At 41.6% G+C, this 25,628-nt stretch overlaps 1 protein-coding gene across 5 annotated transcripts in view; it reads right to left on the bottom strand.

Moving 5' to 3' along the window:
- Positions 1 to 25,628, bottom strand: part of yaf2 (YY1 associated factor 2) — a 182,093-nt gene that overhangs the window by 146,576 nt on the left and 9,889 nt on the right. For 2 of the 5 annotated variants that reach the window (XM_070900635.1, XM_070900634.1), the window contains exon 2: positions 24,573 to 24,698. In XM_070900635.1, the coding sequence (XP_070756736.1) occupies positions 24,573 to 24,698 (126 nt within the window). Of the gene's footprint in view, positions 1 to 13,003; positions 13,046 to 24,572; positions 24,699 to 25,149; positions 25,265 to 25,628 lie in introns of those variants that run through there. The other 3 variants (XM_070900633.1, XM_070900632.1, XM_070900636.1) reach the window with 3 other exon arrangements.

The following is a 25,628-nucleotide window of genomic DNA, read 5'->3' as shown; positions in this document are numbered from 1 at the left end:
AAATCTCCTCTGCACTCAAGGCCTTGATATCCTTCCGAAAGTGTGGTGCCCAGTGTTGGACACAATACTCCAACTGGGGCCTAACCAGTGATCTAGAAATGTTTAGCATAATTTCTTTGCTTTTGCACTCTATGCCTCATCTTATAAAGCCAAGGATCCAGCATGCTTTTTTGAACAGGCATCTCAACTTGTCCTGCCACCCTCAAACATTTGTGTATGTACACCCACAGATCTTTCTGTTCCTGAACTCCCCCACCTTTTAAAATTGTACCATTTTGTTTATATTGCCTCTCCTCATTCTTTCTACCAAAGTACATCACTTCATACTTCTCTGCGTTAAATTGCATCTGCCCATTTCACCAGCTTGTCTTATAGCCTCCTGAATCTGTTACTATCCTCCTGACTGTTGATTACATTTCTGAGTTTTGTATCAGCTGCAAACTATGAAATGATGCCCTGTATACCCAAGTCCAGGTCATTAATATATATCAAAGAGAGCAATGGTCCTCATACCAACCCCAGGGAATGCCACTGTACACTTTCCTCAGTCTCAAAAACCACTGTTCACCACTCGTCTCTGATTTCTGTCTCTTAGGCAATTTTGTATCCACACTGCCCCTTTAATTCTCTCGGCTCCAATTTTGCGAACAAGTCTATTTTGGGGTGCTTTATTGAACACCTTTTGGAAGTCCATATACACAACCTCAACAGCACCACCCTCATCAACCATCTGCCTTACATCAATATTTTTAAGAGATAACTAGAAGCATTTCTGGGTAGATGAGGTACTGAGGTAAATGGCAAGATGGCAAGTAGTGGGCTTAATTTACAAAAAAAAGACAATCCTGTTGGGCCGAATGGACTTTTTCCTTTTCTGAAGAATTCCATACTGCCAGAGGTTGACTCCCATCCACCCTCAGAAGTTTGAAGGTTGAGTCATAAGGGTGTGGGCTCAAGTCCCACTCGAGACTTCAGCACAGAATCTAGGTTACCACTCCCTGTGCAGTATCGAGAGACTGCTGCACTGTCTAAGGTATCATCTTTCAAAATGAGACATGAAATCATCGGTCCTCTCAAGCGGACGTAAAAAATCCCATAGCACTATTCAAAGAGCAATAACGTTCGCCCCAGTATCCTGGCCAATATTTATCCCTCAATCAATATCGCTAAAACAGATTATCTGATCATTAATTCATCGCTGTTTGTGGGACCTTGCTATGTGCAAATTGGCTGCCACATTACAACAGTGATTTCACATCAAAAATTATTGATTGATTTATGAAGCACTTTGGGATGTCCTGAGGTCATGAAAGATGCTATATAAATTCCAGTCTGTCTTTCCTTCCTTCTCTGCTCAAGAACAGTGTATGGTATGTGGCCAAAACAGCAGAAAATCAAACTGCCTTTTAAGACTAACTAAATTTTATATCAAACACTCAACGTACAAATATCTTGACTTTATTTGCTATGCACATGACACTGCTGTCACCCACGTTCACAGTACATCAGAAGTATCAATAAATTCACATTCAGAAATGAAGTTATTAGGAAGCTGTTATTTAACACCGAGTTAGTTACATACATTAATTGAAAGTCATTCCTCAGAGTTAGAGCTCTGTGAAATTTAGCCCCGTTTCTGTTCCATCTGGGGCTTTCGAGCACCTGCCACAAGTGCGTTCCCAAATAATTTCCAATACAGTGATGTTGAAGACACCAACGTCAACGCCTATTTTTGGCTTGCAAGTTGGAAAATCCAAAACATGAAGCCTCATTAGTTATACAGCAACTTGTTCACCAATGTCAAAGATGGTGCAAGGGGGTTCAGCTATAGAGCACTGGGATCCAAATTACAGGCTTCCGGGTCAAATCTCACTCCTGACTGCTGTTCAACCTCAATAGCCAAGTGATAGAATTCTTTGGTCAGAATGCAATATAAAGCACATCAGAGCAGGAAATATCTTCTCCAACACCACCCACACAGGCAATGCAAGTTAAAAAAATAACAGTAGCCTACAATCATTTTTTTTTAAAAACAACAGTTCTGCACAATTAGCTGGTCCCATCTCCACTGCCATCATTTTTTTTTAAAAACAACAGTTCTGCACAATTAGCTGGTCCCATCTCCACTGCCACCATAGAAGCTATTATAAGCCCCAATGTTCTCACCGACTGAAATTTTGCTGACGGGACAAGTGACAAATTATAAAAACTGAAAACCTACTGTAATGCATTTGTGACTATAATTAGAAACAAGCAAGTTAGATGGGCTTTTGATATAAATGCATCATGTAATCAAATAGTTAAAAGCAAAAAGTCACAAATTCCTACCATTGGTTTGAAGAGTCGGAAAGTAAAGTACGACTTATATTTAGGGGGAAACCCTGTACATTTAGGAAAGTCTAAATTTGCAGATTTTTTCAGGATACTTTGTGAAGTAGGCATGCCACTTTCCTGAATATTATCAATATAGTTACCATGGGGAAGATTTCCTGTGTGCAACGGGTAATGAAATCCAAAACCCCTTTATAGCGAACAGGTTTATGATTCTATTACACACAGTGCGCACAGGAAATCTTTTTCCGTATCTTGTTAGTACTGTAATTAAAAGCACAGGTTGGTATCCTGTCATGTTGCTCAATGTCAATCGGAGGATTGGAGATACAGGTTAGACTTATGGTGAAAAGTAGTGCAGTTAGCAGCAAAATACGTTTTATTTGGTTCCTGGCAAACCAAGGTCAGAAACATGCCTCACAACAACATGCAAGATGGGCTTTGGATATAAATGCATCATGAAATGAAGTATTTCAAAGCAAAAAGGCCCAAATTCCCAGCACTAATTTGAGTAGCTGGAAAAGTAAATACGACTTATATTTAGGGGAAAACCCGATAAATTTAGGGTTGGTAAATGTCCAAATTTGCAGACAATCACATAAGTGTGACAGAATAATGCGTAACAAAGTGTAATACACAACGTGCAAGACGTAACATATTAAAATAGCAGTTTGAAAAATAGACCCTAATATTCCTCTTCTCCTCCACCACCGCTGTCTTTGCCTCCTCTCTGTCTCTCACCCTCCCCACGTTGTTTCAGTCTTACACATTTCAGCCTTGCTTCAATTGTAGCACACTGCCCTCGGAGTCAGAAGTTTGTGGGTTCAAATCACCATTCCAGAGACTTCAGCAGATAATCTAGTCTGACACTTCAGTGCTGAGGGAGTGCTGCGCTGTCAGAGGCACAGTTTTTCAAATGAGACGTTAAACTGAGGCGGGACTATTTCAAGAAGAGCAGGAAACTTTCCCCAGTGTTCAGTACAAGTTTTATCCCATTAACAATATCGTTAAAGAAAAATTATTTCGTCATTTATCTCGTTGCTGTTTGTGGGACCATGCTTTGCACAAGCAGGTTAGCAGATTGGTTTACTTTAGAATAGTGACAACACTTCAAAAGAAGCTAATTAGCTGTGAAGCTTTGAGAGGTAAGAGAGGGTGGGCGCGCAAAGGGGAGAAAAGGGGGTGGCGGATGGCGAAGGTGTCGCGACGGGGTGGATGAATGAAAGAGAGAGGGGGAGGAGAGTAAGGGAGGGGCGGGGGAGGGAGGAGAGTAAGGGAGGGGCGGGGGAGGGAGGAGAGTAAGGGAGGGGCGGGGGAGGGAGGAGAGTAAGGGAGGGGCGGGGGAGGGAGGAGAGTAAGGGAGGGGCGGGGGAGGGAGGAGAGTAAGGGAGGGGCGGGGGAGGGAGGAGAGTAAGGGAGGGGCGGGGGAGGGAGGAGAGTAAGGGAGGGGCGGGGGAGGGAGGAGAGTAAGGGAGGAGAGTAAGGGAGGGGCGGGGGAGGGAGGAGAGTAAGGGAGGGGCGGGGGAGGGAGGAGAGTAAGGGAGGGGCGGGGGAGGGAGGAGAGAAGGGGGGGGGAGGGAGGGAGGAGAGAAGGGGGGGGAGGGGAGGAGAGAAGGGGGGGGAGGAGAGAAGGGGGGGGAGGAGAGAAGTGGGGGGGGAGGAGAGAGATGTGTGGAGACGAGAAATAGAGTGGAGGAAGACGGGAGTGAAAGAAAGAGGGAAGACGAGTGAGAGATGTGCATACAGTTTGAGCATCCGAAATTAGGAAACCTCGGGACCGATGCCGTTCAGATTCCGGGTGTTTGCCTGGGCCGATGTAGGTGGAGTCAAGCAGCCAAGCTAAGGGGGCGAGGTCGGGCCGCCGAGGGCCGTGCCGGAGTGAGGTAGGGCCACCCAGGGCCGTGGCGAGATCGGGCCGGGGCAAAGTCGGGCCGACGATGTGGGGGGAGTCCGGATTTCGGAACATTTTCTGGTTTCCGGACGACCCAGCCATGGATCGGCCCAGTGTCCGGATTCCAGAACATTATGAATTTTGGAACTCTGGATTTCGGATGTCAACCTGTACACAGAAAAACAGAAAAGACAAGATAGATCAAAAGTGAAGGTGGAAATGGTCCAACAAGTCGAAGAAGTGGAATACAGGTGGGGAGTTGGACACTACGTTTAACTATCATTACTGTTCCAATTTGGAATTGATTTCATCATACATAGCTCACTCAGTCGTTGTGACACACTCATTTAACCCGCCTCTCCAAAAGATTGGGCAGCTTGTTTTGAGAAGCTGCCGTACTACAAATGCTGGTCTAAGACCTGCACCATGTAACATACCCAACAAACCTTGAATATTTTGCTGGCTACAAGTAGATACACACACAAGCAGGTTTGTTCAGTGGTTACTTCATTTTTGTTTTAAAGGAGAGGCAATGGAAGCATGACCTCTTCCCCAGCATTAAATACACAGAAAATGAAGTTCAGAAATTCCCTGGCTGGTTATTGATTGGGGATTTTTATTACACTCCAGGTCTGAAGCCCAAACAGTACTAGACTCGCTCCTGAAGCTGGTGTACTTGCCGGTTTTAGTCTCGTCTGATGTGACTTGGTCGATCTGACACACAAGTTATGCCGCTACTTTCTCATCGAGATGCAGCCAAAACTGCTTCCTCAATGACACGAAAGTGGTAGTGTAACGAGAGAGATCGTCCCTATACCACCTATTTACAATGAACAGACGCAGCACGTCCATGTTTGAATTTATAAAATGGCAAACAAATATTCAATACCAGTACCACACATCCAGCAAAGCAAACCAGATAAAGTCAGTCAAACTAACTTGAGGTTAAGAGTTAGTTTCAGGTGAAGCAACAGAACACAATTATTACAATTTTTCAATTGTACATGTGCAAAAAGTGTATTGGCCCGACAGATACAACCCCCTTTAATTTCCCTATCCATCAACTTTGCCAAGAAACATCTTTGCCACATTGCCTTTCATCAGTGCATTAAGATAACGTACTGACTTGGTTACAGTTGTGCAACAACATGGCCTTGTGATGAAGCAAGATCACAGAAAATAGTCACATTGTGGTCAAGGCGCAAACCACACTGACGGTAAAATGTTTATTTAAAGCAAAATACCTTTGTATTTAAAAAATAGAAAAAAAACACATCTTGCGCTGCAATTTCTTGGTAATGATGCAACATAAAATTGGCCACCCTTGTCTCACCTTCAGCTTTACTGATGCAGGGATATTCACGTAAACTAGGTCAAGCTAAGCAAGTGAAATGTCAGTCCATTAAAACTGCGGATTTTAAACAAAAAATTAACTTGCTATAGTTTAACTCAAAAGGCTCTTGGTAATGATAGCAGTGTTGAACTCAGCGGTTGAATACTGCTGATCTATGATATCTTTTTCAAACAGATTTCATTTCCAACAATAGCAGACAACTTAAAAAAATGTTTGATGTTTTCCAGTGAGGAACTGGGCAAGTACCCGACTAAGTCTTGCAAATATAATTTGCGAGCCTTTGTAGGAGTGTTCCTTTTGCAGCACCTAAGTCAGTGGAGGAGGCTTTATCCTGAGTCATAGACCATGCTGCACCTGACCCAAGAGGTTTGGGGAGAGGTTATAATCAATGGCGCTAACATCTCTCACTGTGCAAGAATGATTTGCACAAAATCCAAATGACACTACCCATTATGAAGCGAGTATGGAGAAGTTACCATATCTCAGGGATGATCCAATATGGATCTTTGAGATTATGAAAGATGATGATCGGGTCAATGGTGAGAAGATTGCTTCTACTGGTTGACAAGATGGCAATGTGGCGGGAGAAAAGATTACAAAAAGAAGTAAAAGTGAGGTTATGAAAAAAATTACAGAAGGTCATTAAGAATGTGGAATCCTCTGCCAGAACATGTTTTTGAAGCAAAATCCATAATTGCTTTCAAAAAGAAATTAGGTCGTTGCTTATATAAAAAAAAAGGAGGAGATATGGGGAGCATTCGGGAAGGTGAGATGAGACTAGGTGGCTCATAAGGGGAGAAAACACACGGTGCAGACTTGATGGCCAAAGCGGTCTGTATCTGTGTTCAAATATTCTATGATTTTATAATGCTTTAGATTTGACAATTACTGAGTGAGTCAACAATAAATATAATTAGAGTCAGTGTAAAGGTTTGACAAAAATGTCAAAATAACCATTTCGAAGTATAACATTTTACAGCACATTGTGCGCCTGTGTCAGTTTTCTGAAAGCTATCCACTTAATCTGAATTCCCTACCCTTTCCCCACAGCCTTTCCTTTTCTTTTTTTTTTTTAAATAGCGTCTCAATTAATATCTATGTACTACATCCTTCCTGATAAAAGTGCCCAGTGTTCAACGTTCTAATAGTGGCCTAACCAATGATTTTTATCGGTTTAGCATTAGAATATTAGAACATAGAAACAGACCACTTTGGCCATTAAGTATACCCCAATTTGAGCCATCGAGTCAAATCTCACTGTCTCTAATGCTCTCCATATCCTTTTTTTAAAAAAAAATATATGCAACTATTTTCCTTTTGAAATCAATTATGGATTCTGCATTATGGTTTAGCATTCTCTCTTCATTTTTGACAACTATGGCCTGGTTTATAAAACTTGGGATGTAAAACACTTTTTGTAGCTTTTTCAACTTAACCTCCCATTTTTAAAGATTCTTGTATTTGAACCCAAAAGTCTCTCTGCTCTTCCATTCCTTGTTGAAGTTTCGCCATTTAGTCTATTTTTCTTTCTCCCAAAATGTATCATCTCACATCTCATAGCATTGAACTTCATCTGACATCGATCTGCCCATTCCCCTAACTTTTCTATTTGCTCCTGACATCACTTATAAAGAAATTTCGCTAAATGACAAAAAAGTATTGGTTAATCGATGTAACCACTGGTCTCTATTTTTTGTCCTGTAACTATCTGTACTGCCACACACCCTTTAATAGCAGGCACCTTCATGTTGTCAACAAGCCTCCAACATGGCACCTTATCAGGTATGATAGTGGTCATGTTACTGGACTAGTAATCCAGAGGCCTGGTCGAATGATCCAGAGACACGAGTTCAAATCCCACCATGGTAACTGGGGGAATTTAAATTCAGTTCATTAAATAAATCTGGAATAAAAAGCTCGTATCAGTAATGGTGACCATCGACTGATTGTTGCAAAACCCCATCTGATTCACTAATGTCCTTTAGGGAAGGAAATCTGCCATCCTTACCTGATCTGGCATATATATGGTTGACTCTTAACTGCCCTCTGAAATAGCCGAAGCAAGCCACTCAGTTGTACCAAACTGCTACAAAGTAGTATCACGGACTGCAGCGGTTCAAGGCGGCTCACTACCACCTTCTCAAGGGCAATTAGGGATGGGCAATAAATGCTGGCCTTGCCAGCGACACCCATATCCCACGAATTAACTTTTAAAAAGCCTTTTCGAAGATTGATACACATAAAAATCACTACTTTATCGGTGCACTCCATAATTTCCTCAACGAACTCTTCTTAAACCACGACCAGCCTTTTACAAATCTGTGCAGGCTATCTTCAAGCAACCCATGTCTTCCGAAGTGTGTTAATTTTATCCAATATTATGGCCTCGAGAAGCTTATCCAATGCCAATGTTAGGCTGACTGGTTTATATTTACCTAGTTATTCCTATTCTTCCTTTTTAAATAGAGACATGACATTGCAACCCTCAGTCCTCTGTCACAACTTCTATCTGTTTGAAAGATCGTTACTGGAACCTCTATTTCTTCTCGAACTTCACTCAGCATTCGAGGTTGCATGCCATCTATCAAATTTAATTGCCCCACCTCTTCCTTAATTCCCAAACCTCTTCCTTAATTCCCAATTCAGGTAAAAGTCAAGGCGAAGTACTCATTTTGCATCTCTAATATTCTTTCATGCTTTGTAAGATTTCCTTTTTTTGTCCTATCCTTTCTTAACAATCGTTTTACTTTTGTAAGCATCTGCAAAATCGTTCACTATTTTCCTTTATGTTCCTTGCCAGTTTTTCTTCACATCCCCCTTAAAAAAAAAGTTACTGGTAACTATACTGCTCAAAGTTCATAAATGGAAGAACAGACATTGAGCACTGATGCAATACACCCTGAATGGATGTGACAAATATATTGCTCTACTGCTTGGGTCAGAAGTGCACAACTGACCATCTATCAGTCCCTCAGCGCAAGTCTCAACCACAACTATAAAAAAAAATTACAAATAGTGTTACACTAGAAATAGAAAAGTAAACTGCATTACTGCAATGCTTAAATATAGATCAATGAAATGTTGGCTATTGTAAATTTAGCATGGATAAGTAATTGCTCAAAGATAAAATCTGAATTTTTCCTGAAGTTACATGAAAAAAGGAGCAATCAATTTTTTTTTTAAAAAGGGGATATTTTAATTAAGTAGTTGGATGCTGGAGGCAAAAACTATCTAACTGTATAACTTCAAACAAAAACAAAAATGCAGGAAATAAAGAACCGGTCCAACACCATCTGTAAAGAGAAAAGACAGATTAATGATGTTTCATGTGTGGACCTACAAAGATCTCCACCTAGAATGCCAATCTGTACCCAAAGTATAAGACTACACCTAAAACATTCATTTATTTCAGGCCTGCTGATTATTTGCAGCATTCTCGGGTTTTTCTTCAGATTCCTACCATTTTCAGTTTCTGGTTTTTTTCCAATCGAGAACTCGGTAAACTTGTAAACTCTCAATTTAACTTCCAATAAATTGTCTCAGTATTGCTTGCCTTTATTAGCCGAGGCATAGAATACAAGAGCAGGGAGGTTATGCTTGAACTGTATAAAACACTGGTTAGGCCACAGCTGGTGTACTGCGTGCAGTTCTGGCCACCACATTACAGGAAGAACGTGACTGCACTGGAGAGGGTACAGAGGAGACTTACGAGGATGTTGCCGGGAGTGGAGAATCTAAGCTATGAGAACAGATTAGATAGGCTAGATTTGTTTTCATTGGAAGAGGCTGAGGGGAGACCTCATTGAGGTGTATAAAATTATGAGAGTCCTAGATATAGTGGCTAGAAAGGGCCTATTTCCCTTAGCAGAGGGGTCAACAACTAAGGGGCATAAATTTAAATTAATTGGTAGAAGGTTTTGAGGGGATTGGAGGGGAAATCTCTTCACGCAGAGGGTTGTGGGGAACTCACTGCCTGAAAAGGTGGTAGAGACAGAAACCCTCACACCATTTAAAAAATATTTGGATGACACCTGAAGTGCCATAACCTGCAGGGTTATGGACCTAGAGCTGGAAAGTGGGATTAGGCTGGATAGCCTCTTCTTGGCAGCATGCATACGATGGGCCGAAATGGCCTCCTTCCATGCTGTAAACTTTTATGATTCTATGATTATTTAAAAAAATAATTCTTGGGTTGTGGGCATCACTGGCAAGGCTGACAATTACTGCCAGCCCTGACACAAATTAATGGCTTGCTGGGCCACTTCAGAGGGCAGTTAAATGTCAACCACATTGGTGTGTGACTAGAGTCACAGAAAGGTCAGATTAGGTAAGGAAGACAGGTTTCGTACCCTAAAGAACCAGTTGGATTTTTATGATAATCGAACAGCTTCATAGCGAGCACGTTGGTGTTAATGCAAGTTGCCTGCTAAAGGTGGTGGATGGTAAAATCAAAAAGTTAAATAGCTAAAATATTTACAAAAAAAAAACAGGTAATCTCCATTTAGCAATTGTCTCTCCGACTTGTTAGCAGTTGCATCCAAAATCTCAGCACCAAGACAATCGCATTATAACGAGGTGTGAACAGCTGATTGAAACTGGTTGAAGACTCAACTCTGGCTGACATCGGCAGAGCCTTTTAAAATGGATAAGTGCAGGGCAAGTACTTATTGAACTGCCCAGAATAACCAGCGCTCTTAATATGTTCTCAGCAGTGCCTTTGTAATGGACTCAAAAAGTAATAGGGCATAGTTAGCGCTATTTGCCCAATATTGGTGGCTGCCCGTGATGAGCACGGATGGACTAAGTGTTGGGGATTGAAACAGCTTTTTGTTTGCAGATTTAAAAAAAAAAAAAAACTAAATTCAAATTCTCAAACTGCCATGGTGGAATTTGAACTCATTCTCTAGATTATTAGTTCACCTCTGGATTACTAGTCAAGTAACAAACACTGCACCATCCTACCAGTGATTGAAGTGCCAACTTTTCTTGTATTAAATTGTCATGAGGCTAATTCCAAGGTGGACCTTGTTTGCGAGTTTAGAAAGCTGAAAAGCTCCTTATCTGAACAAATTTACCAATAATCATCAGGAGCGTCAACAGTCACTTTTGTTTAAATACGAATAGAACATCAGCAATCCAGTTCCACCAATAAATGCTACAAAGCCCAGTAGCATCATGAAATTGAGCCAATGATGGTATCAATCCAAACTTTTGATATAACTTTGCAGGTAAGCACAATTCTCTCTCATTCTACGGGGCAGTTCCTCCCCCTTCATCTCCCACTCAAGTCACCAACATTTATTAGAAAATAATAAAAGGATTGGGCAGAGTCAACACGGATTTATGAAAGGGAAATCATGTTTGACAAATCTGTTGGGAGTTTTTTGAGGTTGCAACTAGCAGAATAGATAAGGGGGAACCAGTGGATGTGGTGCATTTGAATTTTCAGAAGGCATTCGATAAGGTTCCACACAAGAGGTTATTAAACATAATTAGGGCTCATGGGATTGGGGGTAATATACCAGCATGGATTGAGGATTGGTTAACAGACAGAAAACAGAGAATAGGAATAAACGGGTCATTTTCAGGCTGGCAGGCTATAACTAGTGGGGCGCCGCAAGGATCGGTGCTTGGGCCCCAGCTATTCACAATCTATATCAATGATTTGGATGTAATATATCCAAGTTTACTGATGAGACAAAGTTAGGTGGGCAAGAACATGGCAAATGGAGTATAACATGAAGAAATGTGAAGTTATCCACATTGGTAGGAAAAATAGAAAAGCAGAGTATTTTTAAATGGAGAGATTGGGAAAAGTTGGTGTTCAGAGGGACCCGGGTGTCCTTGTACACAAATCACTGAAAGTTAACATGCCAGGTACAGCAAGCAATTAAGAAAGCAAATGGTATGTTGGCCTTCATTACAAAAGGATTTGAGTATTAGAGTAAAGATGTCTTACTGCAATTATATAGAACCCTGGGGAGACCGCACCTGGAGTATTGTGCACAGTTTTGGTCTCCTTACCCAAGGGGAAGGATATATTTGTCATAAAGGGAGTGCAGCGAAGGTTCACGAGACTGATTCCTGGGATGGGGGGGATTGTCCTATGAGGAGAGTGAGTAGACTAGGCTTATATTCTCTAGAGTTTAGAAGAATGAGAGGTGATCTCATTGAAACATACAAAATTCTTACAGGGCTTGACAGGGTAGATGAGGGAGAATGTTTCCTCTGGCTGGGGAGTCTAGTACCAGGAGTCACAGTCTCAGAATAAGGGGTCGGCCATTTAGGACTGAGATGAGGAGAAACTTCTTTACTCAGAGGGTAATTGTCTACCCCAGAGGGCTGTGGAGGCTGAGTCTTTGAATATATTCAAGACAGAGATTGACAGATTTTTGGATATTAAGGGAATCAAGGGATATGGGGACAGTGCAGGAAAGTACAGTTGAGGTAGAAGATCAACTATGATCTTATTGAATGGTGGAGCAAGCTCGAGGGGCCAAATGGCCTACTCCTGCTCCTAATTCTTATATTCTTACATTCACTGTTCAACATGAATACTGGCTGTGATGGGGTGTGGAAGATGTTTTGAAAAAATAGAATTGAACAGAGAGGTGTTCATTTTTTTTTAATAAAAAAGGGCCATCGCCAGTGAAAGTACTTATTCAAGCTTTTCATCCACTTAAAGCAGTTAGTGGGCCCTGACATTTCCCAGGGCTAAATCGGAGAACACATATGGTCTAGTTAATTATACTTATAAATATAATTAAATTTAGTAAAGTCAGTAACAGTCATTGAGAAAGTGGTTGAATTTTCAATTTAACAGACATTCACATTTGAACTGAAGTATAAATGCCAACATTTATAAGCTTCATAGTGAGGATATTTTAAGTGTTTGGCATACACTATCTCTGCTGAGGTACCAAACTGCATTGAGCTGGCACTACTTATAATGTTCGTTAGTGATTAAGTATATGCAGCTAAGCCTGCAGAATTTATGTCAGGTCAAAATGTTTAATCAGTTAACAAGATAACTTGATTTTCTGGATTTGCAATATAAATGTTCTAAAGAAAGTCATGCACTAAAAGAGCAGCGTGTATAATAATATGACATTTATTACTACACCAGCTGCAGGTCAACTGTAAACCACTGCATACATAGCTACGTTTCTACAACTAATGCCTGGTTCATATTTGCGAAATGTGGCCCCTTTCTCGGCCTCCATGTAGAATTAATGAAAGTTATGTCGCTTTTACAAGAGACAGATTCAATTTGTTGCTTGCAAGCAAAGAAGAATATATGTCACTGTTAAATCAAAATATGTCCAACAGACCAATCAATGCGAATAAAGCCAGTTGATGGCATCAAAGGATCCAAGATATGCAGGACAAGTTGGATCAATAAAAAAGGAACCATTGCTATGACTTACCTGGGACATCCTGGTTGTTTTGCTGTCCTGCCATAACACGGTCTGCAGCAAAGAAATAAGAATAGAAAGAGAATACATATATACAGTATATAAAAAAAAATAAAGGATAGGAGAGAAAGAACATGCACCAGGAAAAGTACAAATAGAAATATGAAAGGATCTCTTCAACAAGGAGCAGTGGGAATTGGACTTCTTGGTGCTCAACCAATCGTTCTACCTGTGGATCACAGCAGAGTTATAGGAAGCATAGTTGTGTTACCAAGCTGGCCACCATAGGTGCTAAGCAGCAGCAGCAAAGCATTTTGCCAAATAGGGATTTTTAAAAAAATCTTTAAATATGAATGGGAATTATATAAAACAACATTAATGCATCTACTGTCACAAGCCTGTCCTCTCAGTTAGGAGAGAAGGTGAGAGACAGCAAATCTATTTTAACACTAAGCAGGAGAGCGCCGACGTATACTTTTTTAATCCAACCTTCTGTATCACACACAAGATTCATCACAACTGGGTTGAATTGTGCACCCAGAATACAGGAAAATACTTCTTAACCATTCAAAACTGTAGTCAAACTGCAGACTCACTCAGTCAGGACGAAGCATTCCAAACTACCAAAACTGTAAGCGAAGTGAAGATAATTCCAATCCAACTTTGAAATTTAATTTAAAAATGGTCAACCACAGTGATTGGCAATATTTTCTTGCCTTTATCGAAACAGTGATGTGAGCTTTCTAGCCTTGTGTGCTGTTATTATTTTCAATAGGAAAGCTCAAAATAATTGATGTTAAAAGGCATTTCTTAAACTTGCTCATATAGGAGTCATTATGGATGTGATATTTAGTCTAAGTAACAGAACTGTGGCACAATGAATGAAATGGTACAGCAACAGTGTCGTATTTAAGATTTAGTTGTATTCTGTACTTTTTCAATCCTCCAGAATAAGGTCAATGGCACATTTGTCATCAATTCTTCAACGTCCTCCTCTCCCCTCCTGAAGACACAGACTCCTATTTGGGCTGAGATCCATGGACACCAATCACCCTCCAGTACCTCAGCCAAGTGACCATCAATGAGGTGTGAGCTCAGACTGCAAATGTTACCAACCATCATACACACTTTCCAGCAAGAGTCATTGAAAGAATTATTCCTACTGTCACAGTCAGTGAGATCAGCTAACTTAACACAGGCTGGTAACCTTTTGTCCTCTATGGCTTTGTAGCCAAATCTTCAGCACTGTATAGCAACCGATAGTGTTTCTATATTTATGTGGATTATGAAAGACAATCAATGATTTTATGATACGAGTGTTATAGTAAAGCTATGCTCTGTCCCTTAATCCACTGATGCGACAAGACAGCTGAAGTTACCAAGTTTGAAATTTAATTTTTTTTAAATTAATCTGATATTGCTATTATTTGTGGAAACTCTTAAATCAATCATTCAAACAGACATTATTTTACATTGAAACAAGGCTGCTCAGCTATCAATCACAATGGAAATGTACATAGTACCCAATAGCTGGGGTACAAAAAGAGAATTTTGATAGATGATGATTAAATTCCAACTTGTCCGAAAATCAGCCAAGCCCATCCAGACCCACACCAAGTATGACTCGTCCACCAAAGCTTGTCTTCTCTGACATAAACTGATTCCCTGATCCCCATGGACCAATTTTAAATCTTTGTACTTGTCTATAAATCCCTCTGCAGTCTCACCCCATCCACCTCTCTCTAACGCCCTCCAGTCTTGCATCCCTTCCCAAGCCCCGCGATCCTCTGACTCCGGCTTTCCGTGCCCTCTGCTCTAAGTCATGCCACAGCCTTCAACCATCTCAGTCCCACTCTCTGGAACTCCCTCCCTAAACATTCTTCTTCTCTCCATACCTCGAAAATCTCTCTTAAAAAAAAAAACACCTTGTTGATTAAGTCTGAGGTCATCTCTCTTATCATCCCAACAAAGGCTCTGTGCCTGTTCCATTTTCCCTGTGGATTGCAATAGGATGTTTTTCTACATTGAAGGCACTATATAAATGCAAATTATTGTTGTTGATGGCTCAGCAAATTTATCCAGCAAGTAATTGAGGCAAACTAACTGGGAAGGTACCATGTTCAATCTACAGTCTATGCTGAGATGGATGATCTCAGTCAATTTTCTCGAGCCTATGTAGCAATCTCTGCCAGATGTGCAGTTGTGTGTGGATGTCAATTCACGATAACATCACTCTCAGCTTGAATAGCTTGCTGATACTCAGTCAAGGATCACACCTGAATAATGGCCTTTTCAATGACATACAGGAGGGAAGCGGAAACATGTGGAACTGTGTTCCTCAGCAAGGAGGAGTCAACAATTCAGAAGGAGAGAAAAGGATGCAGAAAAATTTGCAAGAAATAAAAAAAATCCAAGAGAAATCAAACTGGTATGAGTTGACTATCATTGGGGATATTACATTAATGGGGATTAAGAAGCTTATAAACAAAGCAGCCTAAATTAGAACATGCAGCAATGGTCTTCAAATGGAGAAAACGACGAACTAAATGATAACAGTCTTTAGAGGAATGGTGCACAAAGTTACATCTAAGAATGCAACATTAAGAAACAATTTGCAATATTAAAACACACTACCAAAGTTGACAGATTTTTTTTTTAAGTTTCTGGTTGCTCTGCAATTTTATCCAGCAAGTGGCTGAGCAACCATAAAAGTCCCAGAATCAATCCCTGGCCAATGTCAAGTTAGCTAATCTCAATTGGAGTGCCAGTGTGCTGCATTTGGTCACAGGGCCAAGGGTTAGGAAGGACAAAGATCAGCTAGGGTACTTGTTATTTACCAACCCCATACTAGAAAATGCATTGCTGTATTAAAAGAGGATCAGGCTTGGCTGCAATGTCCTTCCCTCTTGTAATGAGATAGCCTGTCAACATTCACTGTTAAGACACGCAGATGAATAATGGTCAGTTGGCTGAGATACCAATAGGCAACTACCACCTGCAGAACCATACTCCAGTGTCTTTGTGCATTATCTTCTCCCTCTGCTCCACCACTGGTAGCAGTATCTTTTGCTGTTTTGGCCTTTCTCTTTGGAATGTCTTAGGAAAGGAGACGGAGCAGAACAAATTGTCAAGAAAACAAATTCATAACAATCGAGCTGAGGATCACAATTGAGTTACACTTCAAATGCTGAAACAATTTCCAATCTGTGTGCATCTTTTTACGTTTTCTTTCTTTTCTCCCTCCACCTCCACCCCCACGTCTTCTCCCTAACCAGATAAGAGGACTAGTAGGTGACCTTGTCAAATGTCTCATTTAATATTGCCTACTATCTGCTAAATGTGCAGCAGCCTATGATCCTTCTACGTTGGAGAGGGGGAAAGCACCAGGCTGCCATCATGCATGAAAGATCACAAGTGGGCTGGGAATAGGGATTTGGATCCAGAATATGGTTTGCTGCACACAAGTGCAGCACTACCGCTCGTTTCTGAATTGAAGAATTATGAAACAGGCAAGGGAAATATTACATTTTTTTTACAACTTAAAAAGTTGGTATTTAGGTTTGATTTTACATTAATAGTTTATCCATCTATAGCAATATTTGCCTTGATCATAACAAAAAAACCTACGACGTGCGTAAATTGGTACCGAATTTCATTCAAAGAGGCCTGACATGATGGCTTGTGTAAAAAATAGAAAATATTGCATTTATGCAGTGAGGAGCTTCTGAATTTGGTACTAATACGCAATGTTTGAGGCCAATAAAAAACCAACAGGAACAAAATAAAGCCATTTGGTCCATCAAGCTTATTTCTTAGAGATAGCATGCCAGCCCAGATATCAACAACAGTTTGCATTTAACACAGGAAAACGTCCCAAAGCACAGAAGATTTATTTCCAGGTGCACAGAAGATTTATTTCCAGGTGACCAAAAGCTTGATCCAAGAGGTAGGTTTTAAGGAGCATCTTAAACGAGGTGAGAGCACGGTAGAGTTTAGGGAGGGAATTCCAGAGCTCGATGGCTGAAGGAAAGGCCGCCAATGGTGGGCGAAGGAATCGAGGATGCACAAGAGACCAGAATTGGAGGAATGCAGATTTCTCAGAAGACTAGGGCTGGAGGAGGTTAGAGATAGCAAGGGGCGAGGCCATAGAGGGTTTTGAACAAGGATGAGAATTTTAAATGTGGATCCTATATTTGATCATCTAAGGAATGTTACCTTTCAGTAGCTTTTGCATACTTGGTACGTGAGCACCAAAAAGATGTGTTGCCGATGGAGGGCAGCAGTGCAGATGTGGGGACTCATTTATTTTAGGGGTGAGACAGTAGTTATGCAGAACTTTCCATCAGGTTATCAAATGTGTCAGGCAGATGTTATATAGAAAATAGGTGCAGGAGTAGGCCATTCGGCTCTTCGAGCCTGCACCACCATTCAATATGATCATGGTTGATCATGCAACTTCAGTACCCCATCTCCATACCCCTTGATCCCTTTAGCCGTAAGAGCCACATCTAACTCCCTTTTGAATATATCGAATGAATTGGCATCAACAACTTTCTGTGGTAGAGAATGCCACAGGTACACAAATCTGACTGAACAAGTTTCTCCTCATCTCAGTCCGAAATGGCTTACCCCTTATCCTTAGACGGTTTGTCCCCTGGTTCTGGACTTCCTCAACATTGGGAACATTCTTCCTGCATCTAACCTGTCCAATCCCGTCAGAATTTTATATGTTTCTGTGAGATCCCCTCTCATTCTTCTAAATTCCAGTGTGTTAGATATGTAAATTTGTATTTACTCTGTACAGCCACCAGAGGGCTCATCCCCTGGAGTCCCAAGGGATCCCATAATCCCTTGGGAGCACAGGTATTTAAGGATGCCTCACAGGTTGGAGAGGCACTCTGGAGACCTGCAATAAAAGACTACGGTCACATTTTACTTTGAGCTGTGTGTTCAGTCTGACTCTTTCTCCATACATAACACAGTGAATATAAGCTGAGTCGACCCAGTTTTTCTTCATATGTCAGTCCTGCCATCCCGGGAATCAGTCTGGTGAACCTTCGCTGCACTCCATCCACAGCAAGAATGTCCTTCCTCAGATTAGGAGACCAAAACTGTACACAATATTCAAGGTTTGGCCTCACCAAGGCCCTGTACAACTGCAATAATACCTCCCTGCTCCTACACTCAATGCCTTTCGCTTTGAAGGCCAACATGCCATTTGCCTTATTCACTGCCTGCTGTACCTGCATGCCAACTTTCAATGACTTGTTTGTTTCTGGTCTGTGGAAGAAATAAACATGATGGCCTGAATGGCAATTTTCCTTCCCTTCTTACTTAGCTTCAACAATGCATATTAGCTACAAATTCAGATGAATCCTTCACCACACCCTCTTGACTTTAATGCAACACATATCCCACACAAACTATCTCTCCAAATGATCTTAGTTGCCAATTTGTGCTGAATTGCAGGTTATTGTGCACTATGGATTCATCCCCACGATCAACCAGGTTGAGATGCCCCAAACCTTATTCACTTAGGATGTTACAGCCAGAGGAAAAGAGGCTTAGATCCCATCAGTGTCAGCTATATTTGAGCATGGACCTCAACGAGAGAGTAGCTGAGCGAGAGCATGCACACTCACCTCTATGAACAGCTGTGTGTTCCATGTTCTTCATTTGACCACCCCTCTGCCCACACCTTATGTAACGCAGGGTTACAACCAATGGTTATTATTTGTAGCAGTAAAACTAAAATAATCAGTCCCCAGTTAGTAATAACTGCATTCCTTTTTTTGACATAGGGTTTTATATTGCAATGAACTAACAAGTGCAATACAAGTAGTGTACTACCAATTGTCTTTTTATGGAAGTTTTTTTCTGGAGGAAGTCTTGGAACTGTTGAGAGTTACTGCTGATCTTCAATTCATGCATTAAATGTAAAATAAAACCATGCAAAGTTACACCAACAGGTTGTTAAATGAGAACTATGTAGTACAGGTGTAGCATAGAGAATCTGGAGTTTCGGAATCCGGAATGTTCCAGAACCTGGACTCCGGACCGATTGGTGGCAGGGTTATCGGAATCCGTAAAATATTCGAACAAATGAAATTAAAATTGTCAAACAGTTTTCTGCTATTTCAGCACTTTCTGCCCATGGTTCTAAAACCGGCAGATTTATAAAATAATGAAACTAATGGACTTTTCCTGTTTCTAAATAAAAATCTTATTTTCAGTCCAGAAGGAGGGACAAAATAGCATGGACGTTACCTCTGGCTGCCCTCACCGACTCCTAGTAAAATATTCCGGAATCCGGACCCGACGATCCTGCTGACCTTGGGGCCCCGCTGCTACCTGACCTCAGGCCTCGCCGCCGCTCGTCTCACCCCACCACCACTGCCCTTACCGCGGGGCCTCCTCGGTGGGGGCCGACCCGTCCGAACACCTTCTCCATGAGGCCGGCTCGCCCAACAACAACCTCGGCGGGACCCCGCCCGACAACAACCTCGACGGGACCGGCCTGCCCGAACACCTCCTTGGCGAGGCTGGCCCGATGACATCTTCCTCGGAGGGGCCAGCCTGCCCGGCAACCTCCTTGGCGGGGGCCAGCCCGACAACAACCTCCTTGGCAGGGCCGGCCTGCCCGAACACCACCTCATTGGGGCCCGCCCAACAACCCGCTTGGCGGGGCCTACCCGACAATATCCTCCTCGGCGGGGCCAGACAGCCTGTGCAGCTCTTCGGCAGGAATCACCTCCCCACCTCCTTTCTGACGTTCCGAAATCCGGAAATACCCGAACCTGGGCTCGGGTGTTTTCGGATTCGTGATGTCAGATAACAAACTGAAAGTCTGGAATCTGGAACGGCCTCAGTCCCGAGGGTACCAGATTTTAGGTGCTGTACCTGTATTTACAAAGACAGCCTCTGGCTAAATCTACTCAAATTGGTTTAGTAGCTATCTATATGTGAAATCTAAGGTCAGAGCTGTAATTACTGTAGACAGTAAAAATAAAGTGCTTAATGTCATAAGAATTAAGCATTAAGACAGACTTTTCAATAAGAGTGAAGCAATTACAAACGCAGACTTAATCCATATTTTTTCAAGCTGACAGTTTACTGCAGTGTGGAGAAGTTTGCAAAATTAAATCTCAAAACTAAACAGCTCACAAACAAAGCAACAGTTACAGGATTTTTCTCCCATTAGCTTTTACACTGTTTGGCACATCGTATTATAATACTAATGTACTCATAATTCATAATAAAAGTTTCAAAATAGTCCCTTTGCTGGTATCATGTATAAACCACACAACACCCGCCCTCCCGACCTGCCCCTTTCCCAGTCAGTTTCAAATGAGGTACACTACACAGTGAAGTTACTAAGTCGACAGGAATTATGAAAGCAAGTCACAATGCCTCGGAGGTTTCAGTCTCCTGATGGTGCCTCAGCAGCAATGATCTTACAACTAAAAATTGCCGTTATTAATAATTGGGTTTGACAGGCCTACTTTTAAACAAGATTCAGTGGGCAAAAATGGTCCAATACAAAGCATTTGCTAAAATCTGCAATATTTCACACATGTGCATTGGAAAAAACAGTAGGAAAGAGACCCCAAATGATAATACACATTAATAGATCAACAGTGAAAAGCTGCAGTTATACAGCTTATAAAATTTATCCTGGCAAAGTAGATTAAAGTCTGCCCATGATGACTAGATTTTCACAGCCAAGTAGCCGAGAAGCAAAAATAAATCCATTTTAATATTTTGAACATTAAAAAGGCTATAGATTGTGCTGCGACACAATTTTTTTTTTAAACTACGAAATAAGCAGTTTTGTAAAAATTTGTAAGATTAAAATAAGCAGTTCTCCTTTCAAACAGTGGTTAAGAATTGGTCTTTAAAAAAATATCACACCAATGCATCCTTGGTACTTTATTTAAATTACACCTACTGTTGGATCCTGATGCTAAGGTGCTTGTCCCTTGACTGCACAAAGACCTAACTCGTGACACATTTCATTCAATTGGTTCACACCACATTTATGACAAATCATTAAAATTTCAACAATCTAGACAGACATCATCTGTAATTCTTATGTACTTTTACACTGGCTAGAACCATGTAAACCACATTTAATACTGAACACATTATTAAGATTTACCACAGTTTCAGTCAGCACTCTTGTCATCCCACAAAAACCTACACTTTAGATGCAATCACAATGTGCCAGACTAAGAAATCATTATAAAAAGATTTATAGATCATTACTAACCCTCAACAAAATCTCAATTCAAATTCATGACATAATGTTTTGATCCTTTTATCTTTTTTGTGCCCATCAAGTTGAGGGATGTCAGTGTTGTGGAGTGGAACACTTTCTATTTTGGCACCCATTGTCAGCATCAGTAACTCCCAGGTCAAGCATAGCTCAGTTAGATGTAAAGCAAGCCCCCTTTAAATTCCTTTACCCAATAATGTACCTCAGTGTTAACCTCAATTATCCGAAGGCACCAATGTGACAGGTTCCCATTTTCCACAATTGGAACTGGATTAAGACTTCCAAAATTTAGTTGACAGGGGATGTGGGGGGGGGGGGGGGGGGGGGTGGAGGAAATCTTTTTAACCTTAAAAGAATAATTGGATGGGATATCGAACAGGTGGCCCATCCGATAGCCACTTTTACACTATCTCCAAAAGTTAAAATTACCCCAAGAACCTTTCCAGTCAGTAATGGTGAGGGAAGAACAACATTCTTGGATTAGTTCAAACACACATCCCACAGACTGAAGACCAGTATCTAATTAATCTCAACACCCAATTCCCCATTACCGACTATTTCATGCTACTAATGGCAAATCTTTAAATCAATATTGACTGTACCACCGAGGCACCCTCGATAAAATGGTTTCATTACCAAAATGAATGATGTTAAACACAATTTTCCCAAATAAAGTGAAACCACTTAAGATCTAGGTCAAGTCCTTAACATAAGATACATAGGAACAGGAGTAGGCCAGTCAGCCCCTCATGTCTGATCGGACGTTCAATGGCTCACCTGTACCTCAACTCCATTTACATGCCTCTGCTCCATAGGCTCTTGACACCCTTACCCAGTAAAAATGTTGTGCACTCAGTCTTAAATGTTTTAATTAGCCCAGCAACCACAGTCCTGTGGCAGGGGGTGGGGGGGGGGGGGGGGGGGTGCGGGAAACAAGAGTTCCAGAGTTCCAGTTTTCCACTATCCAGTGACCCAGTGTGTGAAAAAAAATGCTTCCTAATTTCACTCTGAAATGACCGAGCTCTTCTTTTAAGATTATGCCTCCCTTGAATATTATTTCTATGGACAGTCTTTGCTTTTTTTTTTTAAGGAATAAAAATGTCAAGAGTAGCGCTTCAACCTTCCTGGTGACAGAGCAAGTCTATTATCGAATCATAGAAATTTACAGAAGGAGGCCATTTTGGCCCATCGTGTCCGTGTCGGCCAACGAGGAGCTATCCAGCCTAATCCCACGTTCCAGCTCTTGGTCCATAGCCCTGTAGGATATGGCACTTCAAGTGCACATCCAAGTACCCTGTACTTTTTAAATGTGGTGAGGGTTTCTGCCTCTACCACCCTTTCAGGCCGTGAGTTCCAGACCCCCACCACTCTCTGGGTAAAGACATTTCCCCTCAAATCCCCTCTACACCTCCTACCAATTACTTTAAGTCTATGTCCCTGGTTGTTGACCCCTCTGCTGAGGGAAATATTTCCTTCCTATCCACTCTATCTATTGATGAGTAGTTGAGCCGTATAGACCAAGAAGGTCTTCACAGGGTTAGCTGAAGTGCTCCAATTGCCTTTGCTGGCCCATGAATTAAGGAATTGAAAAAAAAATCAGCCAGGGCTGCAGCTCAGTATCCAACAAAGCTTGCTGTAGTGTGCCTGTGTGATGTGGACAGGATCGGGCTTGCTATGATACAATCGAATAGTTTGCTGACAGTGTTAGGGCTCACACACAAATAAGGTGCCAGAGGATGACGAAAACCCATGAGAGCATATTCCAACAATGAGTCAACGGCTTCAAGGTACCAGGGGAGAAAACGATGCGGGTGCAGGATGGAACAAAAAAAACAGCCTTGCACTTTTGTAATCAAATTCTCCCCAATTACCCCAAGAAAAGTGCTGTAAAAATGAACAGATATGTGTCACTTGTTGGATAGAAACATGTGACTTATACTTGGCAAACAAGTGGCAAATGATCACTTACAACCCTTATCTTTATCTTTGCAAAAAGACCCTGAGAACCTGAAGTGTGAATTATGGGCTGAAGTTTGCAATAATAAAGCAATTATTAAAGTGCAATCCTCATTTGTGATTCACATTAATTCAGAAAAACACACACAAAAATATCCATTACCTTCAAGAGAGAGTCTCGCTATTTCAAAAAACTATAAATTTGTGTTTTCATGCTGGATTTTGACTATTTATTTAAAACATTTGAGTACTAATGTCATCACTAGGAGAACTAGGCATGGAGTTACTGAACCAAAGAGTGCAAGGGAGCTGATAAACACGAAGCTGAAATGACATGAGCACTGAAGCATCCCAAGTTAATGACTATGCCGAAGATGATTATTCAATTTCCTCAGAAGGTTGCCCTCCTACTAGCTCCCCAGCACTTAATGTTTGAAGAAAAATAAAAGAATATTCAAGGTTAATTCGAATTCTGCGTAACTACTTCCTATTAGTAACAAGTACTGATGGTAATTCTTTCTTCATGGCCCAAAACAAATGCAAATTTTGGATTATTTTATACATACTCATGCTTAGTGATATATTTCAATAAACTGTCTATCCATTTTATGACCATTAAACTGAAAAAAGCTATGTCAACAATTGTGTATGCAATACAGGGTACCCTGTTTTATGCAAATATTCACAATATAGATATGTAACCCAATTGCAGTCATCCGATTACAGTTTCAACTGGTACAATGAGTATGGTCTCTTCTATCCAGGCTGAAGGAAGGTTGTATGAAGTGAAGAGCCCAGGCAGGAAAAATAAAAATGGGCCAACAGAATACACGTTTTTTTGTTAGTCAATTTAAGACGCAGATCCATTTGTCTGAATCCATTGGTTACTCTAAATGTTTTAAATAGTAAATTCAGTGACACACAATGTAGTTTTCGGGAGGGAAAAATAAGAGTAGACTACTTCATCGGCTTGAATCCTGGAGCTTTTGAGATAATTCTATTCAGGGGCATAGCCTTTTTGTTTGTTTGGTCAAGTGGTTAGACTACCAGTTTCTCAAAACCTGAAACGTAACCAAGCAGCAATGATCTGAGAACATCCCTTAAGCAACACTGAAAGCCCAATTTCATTCAGAGACCTCTGGCTGGGTGGCTTTAAATCTGCAAAACTGAGAGTGTAGCCGAATGCTTGAAAAGAAATAGTACATTTCAAATGACAAATGTATCCAAGACTGCACAAAGATTGCAAACATCCCTCTATCCCTCCGATCCTATTTCAGGCTGTGCAACGTTCATTTATTAATAGACAGATTACAGAAAAGATTAAATAAAAAAGGAAGTGGAGAGACTCACCGTGTTGATGTGCCCTTCCTGACATCACACATACTGCATTTGAAAGCCTCTGCGCTGTTCCTGAACGTACAGACGCTACAGTCCCAGTATCCCTCGTCTGTGGAAGGCTTGGGCTGCCTTTTGGGTCTGTTTTGGACAACAAAAGGAATGGAGAGAAGAGGAGAAAAAAATGCATAGGTACACCGGCTGATTTTGCAAATAGTTTGCTTTTTTTTTTGCTTTCCCCCCTCCCGCCGCCCCCTCTCCCCTAAAGACCTTACTGGCAATCGGTGACGATCAAAAGAAAAAGGGCTAGATCCTTTGAGCGAAACTGCAGTTCCCCATGTCAATTTCCCACGCACGCACGCACACTGACTACTGTAACAAACCCGTCCGCCATGGTTGCTACATTGTATCGGGCGCTCCAACATTCTGCTCCCGACCACCAGCTCCCAGTCTGCGATCGCTCACTTTCCACAATTAAAAACATTTAAATAAGGGGCCTCCTTTTTTTTCCGGGGGGCGGTGGGAGAGGAGGGGAGGAGAAGAGGGGGGGGGGGTGGGGGGATTGTTAGCGGAAGGTCAGAAAGTACTCTACCTGGTGGGACTCTTCTTGTCTCCCATAGCGGCTTAAGTCCTCTCTCTCTTTTTTTATTTATTATTATTTGAACCCAGTCCGAATGGCTCAGGGCTCCTCTGCTAGCGCCTGGATCCCCCCCCCCCACCACCCCCCCCAGCTGTCCGGTGACTCGCCTCACGTGGCGCGCCGGGGGCCAACCAGCTCGCAAGGATTTTTATGAAACACACGCACAGTGCACAAGGCGGTAGGTTTGCATGGCACTCGTGTTTGCGCTGCAACTGTGGGGGCTGTTTTTAAACACGAGATAGCGGGAGGGAGGGGGGTTCACAATAAAACCATCTTTGCTCCCGTCGGTAAATCGCATTCGATGGCTTCCTGTTTCTGTTTGAAATCACTTTTTGTGTGTGTCGAAGAGGAAGCGATATCCTACCCCCAGCCCCCCCTCCCCTCCATGATGAAATGTAATGACATCAGCAGCCGACTGCAGGACATCAGAG

The sequence above is a fragment of the Pristiophorus japonicus genome, chromosome 15, assembly GCF_044704955.1.
Source record: "Pristiophorus japonicus isolate sPriJap1 chromosome 15, sPriJap1.hap1, whole genome shotgun sequence".
NCBI lineage: Eukaryota > Metazoa > Chordata > Chondrichthyes > Pristiophoridae > Pristiophorus > Pristiophorus japonicus.
Note: the sequence above shows the minus strand (reverse complement) of the source record. Positions and strands in the feature narration are given on the sequence as shown.